The sequence below is a fragment of the Astatotilapia calliptera genome, chromosome 15, assembly GCF_964374335.1.
Source record: "Astatotilapia calliptera chromosome 15, fAstCal68.1, whole genome shotgun sequence".
In the NCBI taxonomy this organism is placed as follows: Eukaryota; Metazoa; Chordata; class Actinopteri; order Cichliformes; family Cichlidae; genus Astatotilapia; species Astatotilapia calliptera.
The window spans coordinates 36,913,253-36,935,973 of NC_137436.1; the positions used below are offsets into that span (position 1 = coordinate 36,913,253).

Here is a 22,721-nt window from a genome sequence, read left to right on the forward strand (position 1 = left end):
CACGCTTGAGGTCAACCCCATGCAGTGCCCACTCAGCCAGGCTCAGGGATTATCATGACCCTTCAAAAATTGATTATACATCAAAAGAAAAAAAAAAGAAGAAGAACTCAGGAGCCATGTCAAATGTATCCATTATACATTATTTTGGAGCAACTTTAACTATTAATGATTCTCCACAACAGCGTAATTAATGAGCTGAGAAACTAATAGTTGGCCCTACTGGGAAAACAAAATTAAGCCCCGACTGCCTTTCTTGCCTGCCCACACCCAGGGACCCACATCACATCATGAATATCAGGTTTGGGGGGTGTTGGTCTTGCCACCACACACACATACACACACACTTACACACAGACTCTTTGTGTCTAATTAAACAAGGTGATTTGCATTCATGTAACACAGATTAATATACAAGGGGGAGGGAAAGGAGGGAGGAGGATGGTACATGCCTGTGTATTGGGGTAGAGGATGAATGGGTGTGAGTGAGGTGGAGAAATGTTAAAGGGTTGGATGCTGCACAGACTCAGCCTATGATGAAAAACAAATCTTATGATGCTGTAAGTTTAAAGGATGAAAAGCATGGGAAAAAAGTCACTCCGTTAAAAACTGAAATTTCCAACAGTAACTGAATTTCCTTTTAACAAAAACTTTGCAGACTGTTGCAGACTGAAACTTAAACTTATTGGCAGCGTTGTCAGGTAAGGGATGTTTGTGTTGTTTCTGATTTTAGAGGCATAGACTTGTGTAACTGAATATTACATAAGACAATGACAACCGCCTACAAAAAAGCAAGCAAGAACAAAAATACAATAACAAAAATAACAAGGTGCATGTACTGCACACGTAGCTTGATTGACAGAGGTTGACAGGAGTTGTATGGAAATGTGACAAATATTTGGGTGATATAAAGGCGGAGGCAAAAATAAAGAGAAGTGCACAAACCTGAGATTGTAAATGAAAAAGATGTGAGTAATGCAAGAGGACAATGCATATATGGAGACAAAACATTAAAAGTTCAATTTAGGTTGATTTATATTGCACCAATGCACTAATGATATTCAAGAATCACTTCAAGGGGCTTCAAGGACTCTGCAGTATTCTGTAAAAAAATCCCCTAAAAATCAAGGGAACCTCTGTAAATAAGCACTTGGAAACAGTGGGAAGGAAAATCTCCCATTTAGCAGGAAGAAACCTGTAGCAGCAACCTGAGCCTAGAGCAGCATAACTAATCACGCTGCCTCCCATTCTACTTTTAGAAATTCTAGGAACCACAAGTAACCCTGAAGTCTGAAATGCTCAATTAGAATAATATGGTACTATCAGGTTTTTAAGATTTGACGGGGCGAGACCATTTACTACTTTGAGTCTGAGGAGAAGGATTTTAATTTCAAATTTAACGAGCCAATGAAGAGAAGCAAGAGAAATATAGTCTCTTCTTCTTGTTCCTGTTCATACTATCACTGCAGCATTTTTGATTAAAAGTTTTTAAAGAGTTTTTACAACAATCTGATAATAAGGAGATAGTCCAACACCCTGAATGACATGTCTTAGTCAAAAATGATTCCATGATTTCTCACAGTGTTACTGGTGGTGAAAGTGGCCATCCAGAGTAAGTATCCGGTCAGATGCCATACTTGTAAGGATTTTTGGGACATTATTTGGGACATATATAATAACCTCAATTTTGTCTGAATTTAGGAGGAGAAAATTAAAGAGGATCCAGGTTTTATATCTTTAAAACATTCCTGTAATGTAACTTTTTGATTTTGTCATACGACTTCACAGCTAGATATAGCTGGGTATTATCTGCATAGCAATGAAAATGTTTACAGTGTTTTCTAATAATATTGCCCAACTGAAGCATGTATAATGTCAAAAGTATTAGTATTAGTATTAGTCTATTAGACAGATTCAAACCATTGCACCCCAATTGATTTAATACCCACAGTGCAATCTTTGTCATTTCTGGAGTAAAATATTGTAATCAGTGGTTTGAATGCTGCACAGGACAACCACAGAGATGAGTCCACACAACTCTTAGTAGTGCTGTTACTGTGCTGTGATGAACTCTAAATCATTATTGAAACTCTTTAAATAGACCTTCCCCTGAAAATGATCAGTTAGCTATTTTATAACTGCTCCAACAGTAGTTATAAGAGGAAGGTAAGAAAATTGGTTTACAATAAGCTGAGTTAGCTGGATCAAGTATAGGATTTTTTTTATTTATACCTGTGATGAAATTCAAAGTCATTACTAGTACAAGTTAAAGGAATACTAGGTTCAACAGAGTCTGACTCTATGACAGCCTGGCTACAATGATGAAAACAAACCTGGGTTTTCCACTATCCGTGATGAACAGTAACATGTCATAGCTTTATGGAGGGCTTTTTTTTTTATAGAGTAACAAACTAGTTTTCTATGCCAAACGAAGGTCTTCTGAATCACTGAAATGCCATTTTCTCCCCAGCGTACGGGTTATCTGCTTTAGTATGTGCATTTGTGAGTTATAACCGGGCATCAAGAGTATGGATTTGTTGCCTCCTTTTTCAGAAGAGCCAGTATCCAGTCATGTACAATGCAACATTATTAACTAAATAATTATCCCATAAATTTTAATCATGGTTGTTAAGTTTAAGTAGCGGCTTTGCATTGTGTTGTGACATGTCACTGAAGAAGATAAAGCTTCATTAAATCTATTTTATCCATTTAAATCTATTAGACTTTACTTTAAGTCTAATCTTTGAGTTGATGTTGAGTGAACTCATTTACATTTTGAAAAAAGCCAGTTGAGTCTAATAATAAATTAGCTGCAGTGTGAGCGCTGATATTTTCAACATATAAACGAATGTTAAAATCAGCCACTATAATTATTTTACCAGAACTGAGCATCAAATCAGATTAAAAGTGAGAAATTGGAAACAATTCTAAAAGGGAGGTTTTTCAATCAATTATAACTCTGCCTAGGTCTTTGCTTTATTATTAAAATACAGTGAAAGATTGCTGCCACTCCTCCTCTTCAGCCTGTGCTACCTGCATTCTGACAGCTCATAACTCGGGGAAGCTGATTCATTTAAACAAATGTATTCATCCTTACAAGATTTAGAAGAGAGTGACCCATTGTTTAATATTCCATATTTAGTTGTTTTGCTATTTTGTACAGTTAGAATACTTCTAAGTTTCATTTTGATTTTTAATAATTAAAATATTTTTGCTGGTATTTCATTTTTTTAAGGAAGGAAAATTCCTTTTTTGTCTTCATGTACTAAGACTCAACTTTATTTTATCACTGTGTCTGAGCGAGGGGATATCCTGAGTTAGCTATGAGGCTTTGGGGCCAAAGCTAGGCTAAAAGGCTAATGCGACCTTACATTCTGAGTTCACCTTTTTTTAAATATTTGAGAGCACAACAAATGCATAAACCCAGGCACACATCATCCATAAATTCCAAAACTGACCAAACCATCATCTCCCAAGTGTCCAATGCCCCCTGTACCTCTCAAACATGTACAAACACAAGCACATGCACACTCTGAATTTTTATAGCAAGTACAATATCTCAGCAGACACCTACACATAGCCACTAAAACTCTCGAAGACATCACACATACAGCCCTCGCTGCTTATATCCTCTGATTTATGGTTGTTTAATATACAGGAATATTAAGCATGCGTAGGTGAGGATCCCTGTCGGCTGCCGGCATATTAATGGGTCCCGCGGAGACTTGCTGACACCCTGTTTGTCATGTCGGGGCCCCGGCCCCTGCTCTGGATGCGCCCTATCCCATGCACACACATGAATACCTATGATACCTATGCATAAGTAATGGGACAGCTCCCCGGCTTCCACTGCGGATACTAGGAGGCTGATGGAAGACAAATCAGAGCGAGGAAGATGGAGACAGGGAGGAAATAAAAAATTGGAACAAGAGGGATACAAGGAAGAATATACAAACACTCAGCCGGTGCTGCTAATTTCAGCAGAGGGGCTCTTAATAAATTTACATGTTACAGAGGACTGCAATGTAAAAAATAATTGCAGTTCAAAAACCTAATTTATATTTACTAGTTCAAAAATATTCTGTCCGCTTTAATATGTGCAGGAAACTGTCAGTAACTTGTATTACATCATTAAGCTTTGCGTTCTTTGTGTCTGTTGAAATACATCAAGACGACAACAAAACATTATGCATCTTCTCTTTCCTTACACGGCACACAGTGGAACCAATGCTGATTTAAACTCTTAGTGTCGCAAATACAACTGTTATGCCCTGTCTTTGATGTATTCTTGAAGGAAATATTAAGCAGTTCAGTGAAGCATATGATGCAAGGCAACTACTGTATTACTGAGCAAAAAAGAAAATTGCGCCAGTGGGAGCTGTTTGGAAAGGGCACGCTTCATCAGCTTTAGTGAATGACGTTCTAATGGATCAAATCTTTTTTCTTTTGATATCTTATTGAGTTACTACAGCTAGACATGCTATACAGCATGTGCCCGACCCATCGTCACCATGTTTGCTTGTGTGTTTTTCTTTCATTTTTTTGTTCTTTAATAGGAAAAATCCTCCAAAAATGAAAGAAAATGATGCATTGACTGAATGACCACAAAATAGACAATATTTACTGTACTTTTAATAAATGAGAAGAAGAGAAACACAGCTTAAATATTGGGGTTAAGATCACTCTCATCCAAATTAGTCTGATGGTTAATTGTTGGGATTAAATTTGGGGTTAATTTAATAATTTAAATGCAATCTCTGCAAGCGTTATTCTAACTGTAAGTTAGGCAGTGTTTGTTTCAGCAAACATCTTGAATTTGAACAAACTGGGTCAGAGGTAAATCACTTATCCTGCAGCAAAAGCATGCGGAGGAGAATGTGATGTGTTGCAGCAATGTTTAAATTATTTCCGTCTGACGTCATTGAAATGTAAAGTTTTTTTGTTGTTGTGTCAGAACAGTCAGGACTGAGCTCTTAGTCCGGGGATAAAGTGAAACACAAGCGGTTGCATATTGTTAACTATAAAGGGCATTGCAGTAACATAGAGCAGAGTTACATTCAAATTTCTAAAAACTATTCTAACTGTGTAAACAGATTAGGGTTCTCACACACAGACACACAAACCTCTTTAGTGCCACCTCCATTACACTAGTCTCAAACGCTGCACGGCCTAAAGTAAGGGCCCAAAAATGCAATTTAAGTCAACTTTCAAGATTTCCTCACATTTGGTTTCCACTTGATGCCCTGAAATCACATGTTGCTGCAAGCTGCTGTGTAATGGAATGAAAAGATTGTAATAACAAAGCACATGACCCCAAACCTCCTTTTGCTATTGTACACATTCTTTCAGATGAAATGACAGCTTCTCCCTCTTGCCTGTGGCCTTCTGAACACCTTTCTTGGGCTTCTCATGAATATATGCATGTGTTTACCGGTGAGAGCTCTATGTGTGTGCAAAGTTTGTGTGTGTGTGGTGAGGGGTGTCAGCCGTTCTGCATGGGAGGTCTTTACCAGCTGTGGCAGGAGTCACCCATTGCAGCTTCTGGCCCCTGACAAAGTGCTGCAGGGCCCGTCTTGCCCCCGAGCTGAAAGTTACCGCCAGCAAAACAAATCAAATGCTACCCCCTCCCCACCCTTGTCAGCTGGAAAATGACAGGCCGGGACATTCTGCCCAGCGGCCATTCACTATTAACGGCAATTAATTAAACCACACATGGCAGGTAAAGGGAGAAGCCTCCGGAAAGATTTTAGTTAGGCTGTCTTTGCTATACTTTCATCCTCTAAGGGTCTTATTTCTTTAACATATTAACTTTGCTTAGTTGCATGTGATCATTTCAGGGATCTTGGGATTTTTAATTTAGTTTGAATTTCAAATGGGTGAAGAATTTTGTCTTAATATCAAACTGAAACGAGATGAATAGCAGAACGGCTGCTTTTATTAAAAATACTGAAGTAATTTTGTAGGACCAAATCAGCTGCAACCATTGGCTTTAATGTAGTTTTTCTTTCAAAGCTGTAATGGAAAGATGACCTTCAGGCCCCTTTATTCACTCCAAATGTAATGATTTCAGAAGAGAATGCATCATCAATGTATGTGAGGGAAAACTGGCAGTTTTAAATATTATTTTTGAAAAAGCTGAACCCTCCCCTTCTTTTTGCCTGCAGTCCTGTCAGTTCTGAATGGGCATGTTTGACCAGGGTTCTGAGCCGTGTTCAAATTAAACAAAGAGGCCTCAAAACGGCCAGCCAAAAGTATCATCATTACCATTCTCAGTCTGCTGCCAAGTCTAATATTTTATCTATTACTTTGTCTGGCAACTCTAAGTGCACAACGGCTACCAGATACCCCCAGCACCCCCTGACCCCGTGACAAACACTAATAAGCCATACTGGATTTCAAGGCACTGGTTTGAAATGAAAGGCTTCACTTTACAAGGTTCTCTGTATAGAGTGGCTATTACTGAGATGTTCACCGTTAAATGTTTAAATAAATATATTCCTCTCCTTTCGTACGAGCAATCATTTTGTCAGAGCACATATTAACCATCTTCTAAATAGTGGATATCTCAATGGGAGGAAATTATTCACATGCATATTGATCATGGACGAATACTTTCCACCAAAAGCTAATGTGCAGCTCAGCTGTGAATTAATGGAAAAAAGACTGGCCGTGTCATTTCACCAGAACTTGGGTAGAGGTTTTTTAAAACACCTCTGTGCAAGTCCAGAAGCACTCAACCTCCAATTTTAACTGCTCGATGTTATAATTTTTTCCTCCACAACTTTCAGAAACAGTAATTGCAAACAGGCATCATATCTTGAAAAATATATGGTGCAGCACACACAATGTAAAAAAAAGAAAGAAAGAAAACCCCCCAGCCTGTATCTGCTTTTCCACTTCTGCAGATGTGTACTGTAACATCGAGATCATATTTTAGTGAGTAGTGTTTACTATAAAACCCCAGAATAGACTAAATATGTGGTAAACTATTCATGAAGTTGTAAAAAAACAGTACTGTATAAGTGCTATAAAAAACATCGATATTCTGAGTAAAATGTAATTTTGAAGGACTTCTGGTCAAAGCAAACCTGGAGGCTGTGTAGTGCATTCAAGTGGCTTAGATGCTGACTTGTTATAGGCAGCAGTGGAATGTAATTGCGAGTACTTAACTACAGGAATTTTGAGGTATCTTAGCTGAGTATCTCCTGTTTTACTCCTCATACAGTCCAGAAAACATAAGACAGATTATTTCTTTTTTCTCCACCACATTCATTCTATAGTTACTGGTTACTTTAAGGAGTGAGACTTTGCAAGCAACACATATGATTAATGCAGAAAAGACTATTAACCATTACACATAATGCACCGCTGCTGATGCACGCTGAACACATTGCTTCCCAACAGTTTCCCATGTTTAAGCCAAAATTAATTCAAATTACAGAAGCCAAACATCAGCAAAGCTTGTAATTTCTAGTTGAGTCGATAAGCTAAACTGCGTAACACAAATATGTTTTTGTACCTTCTAGCTTCATGCCGACGGTGAGGCACTTTTGGAAGCGGCAGTATGGGCAGCGCTTTCTCTGGGTCTTGTCAATCTGGCAGCTCTGGTTCTCTATACATGTGTAACGCTTGTTGTTCTGGACGGTGCGCTTGAAGAAGCCCTGTGGAGAGAACCAATTAAGACGTCAACCCGCTTGACCCCTGCAATGCAATGGTAATTGGCCCATTCACACTCCCAGACAGATGGAGAGGGACAGACTTAATGGATACACACACACACACACACACACACGCACGCACATGCAAGTTTTAAAAGCTATATGCCCATTGATGTGGTGCTTTATAGACATGTGTAGATGCGATATATATGAAGCAGACACACTTTGAACTCTTAATGAAAACTGAGTATTTACAATTCATTTATATTCATTTAATAATTTATTTTGCTTTAAATAAAAAAATGCTGCAGATATGCCCGTTTCACATACTTTTACTTGACAGCTAATCTTTTCATTGCATTGCAAACTACTTCATAAAAGTCAGGAATTATAATTTGTTTCCTGTCAAAATTGCATTCATATTTTCAATATTCTCTGTTCAAGTAAAAGACTCTGGGAATTACAGAGTAAGCATCTTTTCAACTCTGCACTTAATTATTGAAAAATATGAGTGCAGGAGCCCAAAAAATCCAATAAATTATATCCATAATTCACAGTTCCGGGATTACAGAGATTCATACCTGCAACATGGAATTTATTATCAGCAGCAGCAGTGAAAATCAAACGAAGGGAAGATGGTATTAACGTATTCTAGATCCATAACCTAGGAGGAGAATCCGTAAACCTGGTCTTTAAAATAAAATAAAAATAAAAAAGAACCGGTGGCTATCAATATTTCACCAGACACAAATTTAATTGACAATCTGCATTGCCTGACCTGTCAAAAAAAAGAAAAAAAAAAGGCAGTGCACGCGGTTTTTGGATTATCGACTTCTCAGTGCCAAGAAATCCATGCTTCAGAGAGAACTTTCTCTCCAATTTTCCATTTAGCACACAGTGTGTGTTATAAATATCTGGACCAAAGTGGATTCAAGCGTGCTATAAAAGACACACAGTACATCGTCAGGAGAAGCCGACGACACCTCACTGAAAAGCTCCAAGTTGAGGTTCATTTGCACAGCTACAAGCAACATTTGTTGCCTTGACAAATTTACAAAATAACCAACGAAATAAATTGCGTACTAATTGACATGAAATCAAAAAAACCATCCTTCCTAGCGTGAAAGTATATGCTGCAAAAGTATCTAAAATTCACAAAATTCATGTTAACTTGGTGTCAACTTGGTATTTCTGCACACACACACACACACACACCAGGAAATGCAATTTACTCTTTTTCAATACAAACAGCAACTCAGAAAGAAAAACAAAATGAATTTCACTGTATTTCACTGCTTGATGTCCTCTGACCTTTTCTCCTGCTACACCATTTTTCTTTCTTGTGTCTTTCTGTCTCACTTGATAAATTTAAAAAAACATCCCTTTGAATGTTTGATATGAGCGCCGTGCATCTAAGCACTGACCTCTAATTTGTTGTTTGTAGTTTCAGCATTTTCAGGTCATTCCTCTGTGCTCACACAGCTAGCCCCCCCCCCCCCTCCCCCCAAATAAAAAAACACAAAAAGAGCTGTTGACTAATGTAGCCCATTTCATTGTTCACTTATTTTTACTTCAACAAGAAGGTACCATTTTTACTTTACGCATGCTGGTGTGTATGAACTGAAAGTGTCTGTGTGCATGGATAAAGGGGGATGTGTGTCTGTGTTTGCATGTACACTTGTTGAGTGCAAAGGTGGGTTTAGGGATGTGGTAAATCAATTGGGGATAAGGATCTGTATGTGTGTGTGTGTGTGTGTGTGTGTGTGTGTGTGTGTGTGTGTGTGTGTGTGTTGGGGAATCTTTCTTTTTCTGTGTGTGTGTATGTGTTGTGTATTTGTGTATTTGTGTATCTGTGTGTGTCAGCTCAAATATGGAAGCCAAAGCAAAGCTCAAAAAAAATGTGACCCTGATAACGAGCGTTATTCACAACTTTGCTCCTGGGGCTCAAAGGGTGGAAGAGGAGAGTGGTGCAGGCTCGAGAAAAATTATGACATTACTTCAAAATTACAAAAATTAGAAAAATTAAAGGAAATTATTTATTCTGATAGTGCATAAGAAAAAAAGAATGTCGTATACGTAAGGCCGAGACTACAATGTAGCTGCTCTGTTTATCCAGCTTTGTTCAGGAGACACAATGGATATGGATCGCTCTGCCTATCTAACAGAGTGTGTTTAATGTCAAAATGAATCTGTCGAGTACCGGTGATTATACTTTTAACGGGACAGGCTGCCTTCATTTTAGAGATAATCAATGACAAGCTTCAGGTGAGTATCAATATTATTAATGTTTCAGCAAGCATACACAGCACTTTATCAAAGACCTCTTCATCTGCATCGTGTGTGCTTCCATACATGCACGGCAGTGTTTCAGCCAAACTGGAAAATGTGTGGACTGGCTGTCCTGCGTGAGCCTTCGCTGAGCCTGAAAAGCAGCAGAGATGCCACTGACTGCTCCCTTCAAGCAAATGCTTAGCATTTCAAGGTCATAATATGGGATAAAATCTATAACATCTGCTTTGAATAATGACCACATAGGCAAGAAATGTGCACTAGCACATCATTACTGAGGAGCTGCAATTTTACACTGAATAGTGTTAACACAGAGACATTTGTCTTAGCTTAATTTTGTGCTGACAGCTTTACTAGTTGAGGGGGAAAAACTTGGGAAATGCCTGTTTGCTCTGCTGAGGGGAACAGTGGAAAGATGCAGAAGGAGACAAATAGGTTGTTGATAGATCTCAAATTAAGCTTTAACAGTTTGATTTGCGTGGCTTCATTATTAGCCTGCACATGGAAACGTCGTGCTGTTGAGGTCTTAATGAACTTGTGATGAGAGTTTTAGACAGCAGGGTGCAAGCCTGTGCAAACAGAAACTCTATTGTACGCTTTCCTTCGTGGGTTAAAGCCCCCCCACCACACACACGCACACCTCCTGTGGTTGGTGGTTGCAAAAAAAAACAACAAAAAACAACATAATAATTTGCAAACACTCTTTGCCTGCTTTTGAACTCCAGTGTCTTTTCCAAGCCGTTCCACACTTTACAAAAATCCTCTGACACTCACAGGAAGAGTTTGTTAGATCAACTGTCACAACAATATTTGACCCCTGGCCTCTTTACTGTTGGTTTTCCTGCAGTGTTAATGGTGAGGAGCTGAAATGTTGCTATAATATTACACTTGTTGCAAATCATTCTTTAAAAAAAAATCTGCTTAAATGCTTGGCATGCAAAAAAAGAGAGAGAAGGACAGAAATGACACCATCCAGATAAGCAGTTTTCTTCACAGTGGGTAGCCCATAGTATTTAGGAAAATGGCTGACACAAGAGGAAGTATAATATCAGAGAGCGCATTAAACTCATGAAAACCACAGTTTAGTCTGTGTAAGCCTCATAGTGACACATGTTGATGCCCTACAGGGACTTCAGAGGCTAATACAAATAACTGGACATATATAATTGCATGACACTGCACAACGATAGACAAGAGTGCACTTGAATATTTTATACATCGAAGCAGTTAATCAGAGGTCACCACAGGCACACAGTACCATGCACACTTTATGTTAATAGGCAACTTCTTGCTTAAATCGTGCAGCATTTGTTTTCTATTTAGGGAATTGGGGGCACCAACCTTGCAGCTTTCGCAGGTCAAAAGTCCGTAGTGATACCCTGAAACCTTGTCTCCGCACACGGGACACATCTCGTCCAGGTCTTCGTCATATGAGTAGTCCATCATTTTTAACTGAGGGGCTGGAGGAGGACACACGGAGACACATACACAGAGAGAAGTCTATTTCAGTGCCGGGGAATCTCTTTTTCAAAAAATCCCTGGATGAAAGAGGGTGCGGAATCGCGCGGGGCAAATTAATGAGATTTTTCAAAGTTCTAGAAGACTTTTTTAAGGTTAAATTTGAGGAGCAAAAAACGACGAATAGTAGCTTTTGGATAGAGCTGAGAGGACGCGATCATTTATTACTCCCTCTTCCTCTGCTCTTCTACATCCGTCTCAGACAGGAGCCAAAATAATAATAATGATAATAAAAAGAAGCTCATGAAAGTGAGCCTCATACATATGCAATATGTATCCGAGTCGTGAAATCGCTGGGGGAAATCGAGAGATATTAGACTTAAGGATTGGAGGAGAAAATGTTACCGCCCACAGACAAATGAAGACACAGAGAAGCCCTTATCTCTGCAGGCGAGGGAGAAACCCCCCCCATCCAAACCCAACTTGAACCAACATTATTTTTCTCTATTTAAGAATCAGCCACAGTACTACAGGCCATTTAATTTTATTTGCTTTATATTGGTACACACATTTTATGTGGAGCTGTGCGCTGCATTTTAAAAGTTCTCAATTCATAATTTTCCTGGTTACCGAGTTTTAGCCATTATTTATACTGAAGAGAAAATAATGACAAACGCTGGAAATAACTAATTATGTAATTTTAAATAAAGGAGGAAAAGCATAAAAATTCCCTCACCTTCCTTGCAGATTTTCCTCCTTTTCTCTCCCCCCCTCTCTTTTTTTTTTATATTTAGGTCTTAATAGTCTACATACAAGTACGACTATTTCTGAGGTGTCTAGCCCTCTTTGCCCTGTTAGAAATACCCACCTGCATAAGTCTCTGTGTGTGACAGCGCTACAAGCAAACGGGCATGCTGACTTTTACAACAGTTACAAAAGTCTTTATGGCACTAATCATAAAAAGCAGGCAGGATCAAAAAGGAAACCACAGTGGATATGGCTGTAAAAGTGGAAATATTTTGTCAACTACGCCTTCCAATGTCTTTACATGGGCTATTAGTACTGCTCGACTTCAAAATCCAAAATCTGCTCTCTCCGAGACCTATTAATTAAACATGATTTCTAGTTTGTTAGCGCGTTGCCCTGCTGGGATCAGCGTATCCCAGCTGAAGCAACAAGTTCCACCAAGCTCCGTTTTTTCCCTTTTCTTTTATTTCCTTCCACAGAAACTCAAAGCAAGCTCGATTTTCGAACTTTCTTCTGCGTTAAAGCGCAAGAAGGACACGATTTTAAAGGCCTGTTCTTACGACGTACCGCAGGTGCATTTTGGACGCCTTTTCAAAAAGAAAATAAACACTATCCGAGCCCTGGTTGCAGTTCTGAAGTGATGACGCAGTGGAAAGGAAATAATAAATTAAGATATCCGAGGGGTGTCCGTCCTGAGGCCGACAATAATGAATATTTATTTTACAGGATCCTATCCAAATATTTTCTTTCTTTCAATTGTCATTGCTATGGTGTTTCCATTATTTTGTACAGTGAATTTCGCCTTTTAAGGAGCTCTAACAGCACATGACGCGACGTTATGCCTGTAATTATAGTCCAAATAGTGTTTTTTATGCACAGACAAATTGAATATATTTCAGCACCTCGTTGTATAACTGACAGACGCAGGTGAATTCATACAACGTCTGCGCAGATTACCTCCAGAAACACATCGGCCCGACCGTCAATCATTTACTGTCCACTTGCTCATAAAATAACAAAAGACAAAACAAAAAACCCAACGTCCTCCAATTGTCAAAAAAACAAAACAAAACAAAAAACCTCGTGATTCTAAAAGAAATTCATTTCAGTCGGAGCTTCCTTGTTTTAGCTGCCTGTAAAAAAAAAAACAGTTGGGGTAAAATAAGAAGAAAGGTAAAAGGGCTGGCAAACAAGCCACTCCTTGTTTAAAGTGAGAATACGTTATCAATGTCTTATAAACCGAGAGCGGGCTAATTGATTGTCCGGTTATACTGCCGTGGAAAGACATGCTGGAAATGATCAGGGTTATATGAGTTTAACTTGCCATTGAGGTCAGAATTTCTTCAAAAATGTAGCTGCTTAATGTGCAGCCTACTGTGAAGATCAAGAAAATAGATTTTTACGGCATGCCACTGGGAATTTAAATAATTATGCTCATTCTGAAAAAAAATGCAGGGGTCCTAAAATTTGCTCTTCATTTTTTTTTAAATGACACCGATTTCGAACATCTGAAGGCCTTACGCAGTTCTCCTCGAATGTGAGATAAAAACCTCCAACAACAACAGTTTAAAGCTTACAAAAAAGATTTCACACTACAGCATTAAAGCAACATCTAAAACGTAGTGATTTAGTTTAACTTTATTTTGCAGCTGTATTTCATTTGAGAGTAGAATCAACTTGGCTGTACTACGAGAGAAAGCTATTGCGAAACTACGTGTTGGCACACAATACCAAGCTCTTCTTTACCGTTTGTAAAATCAATAAACTAGCTCATAATTATTTTCTTCTTGGGTAAAAGTTTGCTGTCCTTAGTCAAATATTTTAATCTTAATCAGACACTCCAGTTTTGCTTCGACATCAACAACTCTTCCACAGCAGTTTTCTTTAGAAACAAAACCACGAGCAGGTTTGAGATATTTCTTATTCTGCTAAGAGAAAGTCATCTGTTTCATTCTAAAATCAGAGAAATAAAAAAAAAGAAGAAACAAACAAGAAAAAGTTACATTGACAGAATACCTCTGCTCTGTTTCTTGCTTTTTACGCGCTGCTGCCGCTCGCTCTAAGCGTGAATGACAGGTAGGTACCTGTTTGACCGCGGGCCAAACTTTAAAAAAAAGTGCTTCCAAGTTGAAGTGGAAGAACATTATCGAAGCCTTTTGGAGATCATGTTGAATAATAATAATAATAATAAACCCCCCTAGTAATTACCTGCTAAGTTCGTGGAATCAACGCGTTCGTGTATTGGCGTATGACAGATCGGTAACTGTTCCTCATTATAAGAAAAAAAGGTAACGAATACAAGCATGTACATTTTAGTGAGTACACTCTCAGCCGGAAAACGCTCCACGAAGACAGCGAAGTGGAAGCTTCGGGCAGACTACCGAGATTCAAATGAATGACAGTTCTTACCCTGCATGTTCCTTGGCATGTGCCCCTGTTCGCCATACGATCGAGAGAGTCCCAGGGATTCAGTCTCGAATTTGGGCAGCATGACAGCACTGCCGGCCTGAGATAGAGACTCCGCACCGCACGGCGGGACACCTGGACGTCAGAGACAGGCGTTCGCACAAACACCCCCCGAAAGACTGTCCCGAGCGACTTCTACCGTCCTATTTCTTACTTTATAACTCTCTTTGACTTCCAATTATCAGGCAATGCTCCAACGATAAAGCCAGATTAAGACTTTTTTCTAAACAACAGGCTTGCATAGCCTGTGTGTAACGCTGCTTTGACTTAGCTACACTGATTTAAAAAAATATTAAAACGCATTTACGCAACAAAGAAAGGAAAAATCTCAGAAATAACGCAGGAGAAAACGGAGTGATTCCTTCTAAACTAAGTAAGAAGCACTTTCGCGAAGAGTTAGGGAATCACTCTGCACTTAAGAAAACAGCACAAGGTCCGGATTAGAATGCGATGGTAAGTTTCCCTTTATCTTTTCCAAAGTCTTTAAAGCGCGTCAGCCATTAATGTGAGACTGTCAGTGTAACTTTCAGCCTTGAGCAGACAAGCACGAGCCGCCGGGGCCGCCCTCTCCTGTGCGTAAAGTCGGATTCGGTGAGTCGGTCGGACTGTCTGGAGATGTGGAGACCTCTCCTCCTCCTCCTCGCGGCTTTGTTTACTCCGCTCTCTCCAATCCGAGACGCATGCGGTCGTCTGACATCATCTTCCTCCGATCCAATCAGGAAAGAAGACCGGGAAACATCGCCTCAAACTCTCCAGCTCCATCTCTCCAAAATCTCATCTATTTAATCCCGTTAATGACGGACTTTAAAAGCGGAGGGAGAACAAGGAAATCAAGAGAAGTGATGCAACTGTAGTGAGATCACCGACTGCGTCTGGGCGCACGGAATGCAAATACAAAGCGCAAGGTATGTGGATCAGAGCGCTTTAGCACACGCACGCACAGGGAGCGTGAGAGCGAGCGTTCCTATATGCTAAGTAATTTTTTCATATATATACAAACTTTAAAAGATGAACTATTGTGACAAAATTATACTCTTTCCTTCTGCTTTTCTTTCTTCTCTCTGTGTCTCTGCGCCCGTGTGTGCGTGTGTGACCACTCCATCTTAAAATACAGGTGAGGACATTGTAAATTCTCCATAAGGCCATATAAATTTCATGGAAAACTCGAGCATCACCGGCCTCAGGCTTGAAATGACCTCACTGTCTAATCAAATCGCCCCCTTTATGCAATAAATTATACCTTTGCTTCTGAATCATTAACAGTAATTGGCTGAGCGGGGATCAATTAGTGATCTGACGTCACTGCCTTTCAAATTAAATTCATGCAAAAAAGAATGACACTACAGCATCCCCGTAATGCCCCACGACCACAATCACAAAAAGCTTGTGTAACTTATTTTAGTTCGCAGACCACAGAGAAATATCCAACTTTTGAATCAGGTAGAAGTCTAAACTATTTTCTGTCGCGTTAAGGAAACGATCTGGATTCCTGTTGTCTGCGCATGTCTTTTAGTGAGTTACTAAACTCGGAAAACGTTATTGTTTTAAAGCACCGTTATAAAGGATCGCCACAAAACCTTTACTTCCCGCAGGTGCGTATATACTACTCCAAAATCTGTTTGGGGCTTTCCTAATCACTGCTGTGGGTAATTTAGTCATGAGGAAAATTGACATAAAAGTGATCCACATCATTGAATGGCAGAATACCGTCACTTCAAAACATTCATGAAGCCAAAAGTGTTTGTGTGGAAATGGCGGCGGTGTGTTTTTATGAGTGAGGGAGACACGGAAAATCACCAGACAAATCTGACGAACATAAAAGGGTTACAGAGGGCACACACACACACACACACACACACACACACACACACACACACACACACACACACACACACACACACACACACACACACACACACACACACACACACACACACAGCTAATGGTAATGTTAAGACTTTGTCATCTCTGAAAGAAAAATATTTTTTATAGCAATATAGGGCAAAACCCCTGCTCATTATCATAAAATGCAAGGAGCACAGAAAGGTGAGGTCCCCCTGATGACAATTATTCGTCTTGTTTTAATATATAAATATATAACTAATAACATATTTTACTTGGAACAACAATTTCCAAGTAAAATACTTAGAAATTCAATTAAATAGATTTCACAGTAAAGCCAGAAACACAGTCAGAGCGCAGCCACAGCTGTTGTAGTCTTCTTTTTTTTTTACAGAGTTGAGTAGCTAAAGTCTGGGTGATTTATAGACAACCATTTTGCCATTATATATATATGTATATATATATGTATATATCACCTGTGTCGCCACATACACACACACACACACACACACACACACACACACACACACACACACACACACACACACACACACACACACACACACACACACACACACACACACACACACACACACAAAACAGGCTCATATGTACTGATCAGGTCCTCTTTGGAGCATTGCCCGTTTCTCCCAAAATGCTCTCATAAGTGAGTTGTCCTGTCTTTGTGAGGATGCTCTATGTAATGTATTTTTGTAGTTGTTATCATTATCCTAACGCAAACTTAAATTTTACAATAAACTTTAATGAAGTCATCACACTAAAATAAAAGCTATGGGGACTTGTTTTTCTGTACCTGCAATGTTAATCTGTAAACAGACTGATGCTCCTACTTCATCAGTACACTGTTCACTTGTACTTCATGTGTTCACAGGTTCTCTACAGTATGTGTGCTCACATACACACATAAACACAGGCATACAGTAAGTTTCTATTATACTTCCAACTGAAATGTTTTCCTTACACAGTGATCTGGAGTCGTCTTTGGAAAACAAGTGAGATGTGATATATTCAAATACACAAAAATATAAAAAATATAAAACTGAGAACTTTAGCTTTGAAATGAAAGTAGTTACCCTGCAAAGTAATCTCTGTATCCACACACAGACAAACACAAACATGTCTTTTTATTTGTTTTGTTTTTAATTTTAGACAGTGAGTTGGTGGCCAGGTTTAGGTTCTTAGGTTTGTCAGGATCCTGGGTGGTGGTGGTGATGGGGGTCCACCAATCAGCAATACACACTCAGTACTGAGTTGGGATTGGCTGAAACTGTGTTACTTGAGGGCAGTGGTGGGTGGAGTCAGAGGTTGACAAGCAAGAGAGGACAAGTAGGGGCTGAAGGGTGAGGGGGGAGCAGGGTAGGTTATAAAATGACACAGAGACTGATAAGACCTGTGGCAAGATAGCTCTACTGGAATGATTAACTTATTTAGAGGGAGAGAGAGAGAGAGAGAGAGAGGCCCAGCCAGTGAGCGATGGTGAAAGCTAATAAGAAACGTAGAGACACAAAGGAAGTAAGGGAGGAAAAAGAGTAGGTCCAAACTTTGAAGATGAAGCATGAAGAAAATAATGTTCGATCATAACAGTCACAGAAACTGTGAACTTAATTAGATAGATAGATACGTAAGTAGCAGTACTTTATTGACACTGAGACTTTACAGTTTACAGTCTGAGGTTATAAAATGACACATTAAATGATGTACAAAAGTACAAATCAAACTCTGGACTATTCACCTCCCATGTTATGGTTCCAAGTTTGGATTTATCTGATTGGCACAGACACAAGCACACACAGTGACAATTTGAGCAGCAACACTGCAGGCTGTAAAAATGATATTTTGCATGCATGCATGGTAATTAAAAGTGCCAAAGAATTTAAAACTTCATGCAGTCTGTCTTTCACTTGTGTGTCATATTTTTTGCATGCGTGTTTTCATTTGTAGGGCTGACACCTTGTATGGTCTCAGCTTGCGTGTGAGTTTTATGAGGGAGTGCATGTTTGTGTGCGCGTTGTGTTCATGAATGAGTGTATTCCTGCGTGTACAAGTGTTCTGATCAAATAACAATAGCCTTGGAAATGTACAGCAACACACACTAACATCATTAAATTATAATCAACACACATTTGCTATTCATAAGCAGGAAATCACCCCCTCCACCACTCACTGCCAGACACAGACACCCACATACACACCTCTCTCCCCTACCTGCTACTGTTTTCTGTATCGAAGATGTAATGTAAACAGTCATTTGTTCTAAAAATACAGCAGGACTCAAAGTACAGAGCAACAACTCACAAACAGAACTTCACTGAGGTAAACAAAACACGAGAGAATGATTTATGGAAGTAGCTGTCAGTAGCTTTGAGGTTTTTGCGCTGTTCTTAGGATGGCAGTCTGCAGGAAACAGACCTCTGATGTTGTGCCTGGAATCTGCTGGAATCTATCAGTTTGGTGGTTATGGCTCCTAATGTTCCCATTACCACTGGGACCACTTTGTTTTCCTGTGCTCCTTCTTTCAGATGTTGCTGTCCGCTGGGATTGCCACATCTATCACAACTGTGATCTTGTGCTCCTTGTCAACCACCACTATGTCTGTTTGGGTTGCCAGCAGCTGCTTGTCTATCAAGAACCTGGAGTCCCACAGGACCTCAGCCCTGTTGTTCTTAACCACCTTTGGGGTTGTTTACCATCAGGACTTGGGTCCTTCTAATCCACAGACAGCACAGATGTTTCTGTACACTATTCCAGCCGCTTGATTGTGCCTCTCATTGTATGCTGTCCCAGCTTGCATCTCACATTCTGCTACAGTGTGCTGGACAGTACTCCGGGGAACCTTTGCACACTTTGCAGCTCAAGCTCTGTTTGCTGTGGTAGAGTTTTGCATTTATGGATCTGAAGTTTGGGCTTAATCTTGCGCTGCAATAATCAAAGCCTTGGTGCTGTCCTTTAGGTCAGCCTTTTGTGGCCACTTGCAGTTTTTCTCAGTGTCAGGTACTTCCTCTAACTCCACTTCCCATGCAGGTGCTTAGTCTTCCACAACTGTTTCCTGCCGTTCTCCTCACTGTTTTTCTTCAGCTGCCATCTCAGGAAGTATTCACAGATGCTCCGTGTTTCATCCTGAATTGTCGCTGTGACACTCACTAATCCTCGCCTTCCCTCTTTCTGTTGTTTGTTGAGGCTCAAGGTATCAACTTTGGGTAAAGATCACTGTGCACTGGGACGAGTTTTTGTTTCTTTACACTGGTGGTAGCTGTCTCCACCTGTGGCCAGCGTATTATTCCAGCTGGGTATTTGATGACCAGTGGGACATATGTATTGTTTGCCTGGATTTTATTCCCACTATTAAGCTACCCTCTGAGCACCAGCCTTACCTTCTTTAGGTATTTGGCAGTAGCTGACCTTCTTGCATCTTCTTCATGGCTCCCGTTGGCCTGTGGGATACCCTTGTAACTGCCATGTATGTCTACTATTTTGCCTTCAGACAACTCCACCTCTTCAGTCCAGATCACCTTCCCTCTTTTTGCCATTCAGCCACCGAGTCCACATCGCAGTGTTCTTGCTGTAGATACTGGTCATATGGAGAGATGGGCAGTAACGCGTTACATGTAATGCCTTACTGTAATCCAATTACTTTTTTCAAGTAACAAGTAAAGTAAGGGATTACTATTGCAAAAACGGTAATTAGATTACCGTTACTTTCCCGTAAGCACGCTGAATTACTGCGTTACTAAAACCGTGATTTTTTTGCGAGAATGTGTCATGACAGTGACGTAAGCGAGTGTGACGTTTGTGACAACAGCTGTGTGCAGATCAACAATGGATAATAAGAAGGTAGAATGGAAATAACCATTTAATTCTACTCGCACTGAGTTGTAGGCTTTCTTGTAGTCCTAGTGTACTGCTCTATCAAGCAGTGGCTGGTGTTTTCATCCTCTGGTGTTGTTTCCAATGTCTTTCTGAGCTGTACTCATATTTAGACTCATGGACTTTCTCAGTCTGGTTGCTATGATGCTTTCATGATTGAGCTTTCATGTTGTGTAGAGGCCACTAAACATCCTCATTCACGATCAGGATTGTTCTGCCCTGTATTAGCCAATCTGCTGTTAGCAGACCACTTATTTGTGCTGCGAGGTATTCATGGAGTGCTATAACCTTCTTCACTTAATATGGGTGGATAACATCAGGTTCTGGTGCTGCCCAGGTCTTTATGTTTTGCCTGAGACAGGTAGTTGGATAACTGCATTTGTGGCCTTGATTAGATTTTGTGTGGTGTGCCAACCTCAGTTCATTGAATTCACCTATTATATCAGGATGGGAATCATTCTGTTGTGTCCATCCTGCTTAGTTTAGGTTGATATTTACTCTTCGTCTAATTCCTGAAGGTAAAACTTTGACTCCTAATCTCCTACATGCTCCTTTTAATTCACCAGCAAGTCTCAAATCTTGTCTGCATAAGAGGTTGCAAGAAATAAACAAAGAAAATGAGAGATTATTAAAGATTTGTGAAATATGAGGTGTTGTGAGTCTTTTTTCCTTTTTTTGGATTGAAGACGATGGGTTTTATCCACCAACCAAAAGAGAGAAACACTTCTACAGTTCAGTTTGGATATGATACCGTATCATAACTTAACTGATTTATTCTATGGTGTGCATTTCCGTAAAGCCTTCCATGTGGACAGTTTTGGAGCATTGAAGTCATGCTGAGAAGATTAATTCTACTCCTTTTTCTAGACACTCTCTATGGGAACATACACTGCTGACTCTCTCTCAGCTTTCAGTAACCATTTAAAGCATCTGGTATCAAACATCTAGAAAAAGTAGCAACTACATTTTGATTGTGGTTCTTGTGTGAATTCTATTGCTCTTACACTAAAAATCACAAATCAAATAAAAATAGTTATTAAACTTATAATAGTACAAGTACAGATTAATGATTGAAGTGGTATTACATGCTCAGTGATACTGAAATGAAAAGTGTGTGATGCAAAGAAAACATCAAAACACCCCATATGCTTCTCTCCAAGGAGTTCTTTTCAACAAGCTTAGTTTTTAAAATAAAAAGATATATTTCATGATGTGTTTGTTACATTCTTGCATGATACCCTTACACTGTTTCTTATTGTCTAATTCTCTAATTCCTCAGTATGTCTTGTACTCCTTTGACTTTCTATTGTGCCCCCAGGTCAGCTGCTGTTACCTGCTGGTCCCCAGTTCTTTGGATGAAGGCAGTCAATGGAGGAAACAGAGTGTGTCAACAGCAAGTGTTGACATTTGGCTTAGGAGATAAACCTCACAGGGGATCAAACAAAGACTGGCTCTTTTGAGTGGAGAAAGGAGTGTGTGTGTGTGAGTGTGCGTGCACGCATATGTTTGTGTAAAGATGTTTCAATGTTGCAAGATTTCTGCTGACGTCCTGAAGCCGAAGGACGCTGATAATTGTCTGAGGGCTTTGGTTATCTCCATGTCAAAAGGCTGAGTGAACTTAAAAGTGAGATGAGGTGCACAACACACATGCAAAGATGTTTTAATTATTCATAGCTTCACAAAAAAGAAAAAATACAAGAGATATAAAGTAAAGAGAATATTTTCTGACACGACTGGCATCTATGTGCTCAAACACAAAGTCCCACAAAAACACACGCTGTAACAAGTGTGCCGATGTGAAAGAATTTTTGACTCTTTCACAGCAGAATGAGAAAAATGTAAAGATCATAGAAAGGTTCATTTCTAAATGACACTTAAAAGGAGGAAGACTCTTCCAATGGTTGAATAAAGAATGGGCAGCATTATTTCTCCCCTACAGAAAAGCTGCCGTGTCAATAAACCTGTCTAGAGACCAGCATTAGTACAGATACATATCAATATGCTCGTTGCTACAGGGAATGCAGTGTTACAGGTTATTCACATGATTCCAGGATGTCTTTCAAATTTCATCTAAAAAGTGCATCACAGATCCTTCATTAATGCCTCTATATTTCTGATTTTAACCCTGTTTAAATTAGCCTGTAGGTTTAAATGCTCAAAACCAAAAACTTTTGTCTTTTTCCTGCTGAAAAAAAAAGCCAGTGGTCTGACTAAGGAGCTTGGCTCTTCTTACACAATATATAATGTTTTTAATGTGATGGCAGTTTATTTTTCACACATGCACTGTGTTGAGATGCTACCAAAATAGGCAACTGATGTTAGGTTGCACTAAAGACCAAGGGAGGACATGAAAACACAGTAATCCAAACCCAGTCGTTT

At 39.6% G+C, this 22,721-nt stretch overlaps 1 protein-coding gene and 1 long non-coding RNA gene across 2 annotated transcripts in view; one reads left to right on the forward strand and one right to left on the reverse strand.

Annotated features, from left to right (window-relative positions):
* The window catches only part of nr5a2 (nuclear receptor subfamily 5, group A, member 2), a 73,907-nt gene extending 58,643 nt beyond the window's left edge, over positions 1 to 15,264 (reverse strand). The window contains exons 1-3 of the mRNA XM_026193904.2: positions 14,559 to 15,264; positions 11,286 to 11,404; positions 7,517 to 7,658 (exon numbers count right to left, since the gene is read on the reverse strand). Coding sequence (XP_026049689.1) covers positions 7,517 to 7,658; positions 11,286 to 11,404; positions 14,559 to 14,640 — 343 coding nt within the window. The 5' untranslated portion in view covers positions 14,641 to 15,264. The remainder of the gene's footprint in view (positions 1 to 7,516; positions 7,659 to 11,285; positions 11,405 to 14,558) is intronic.
* Positions 15,265 to 15,395: 131 nt separating this feature from the next.
* LOC113037154 (uncharacterized) lies at positions 15,396 to 22,070 on the forward strand. The gene is made up of 3 exons (XR_003274588.2): positions 15,396 to 15,520; positions 17,350 to 17,398; positions 21,661 to 22,070. It is a non-coding gene; the product is annotated as an uncharacterized LOC113037154 (long non-coding RNA).
* Positions 22,071 to 22,721: the final 651 nt, after the last annotated feature.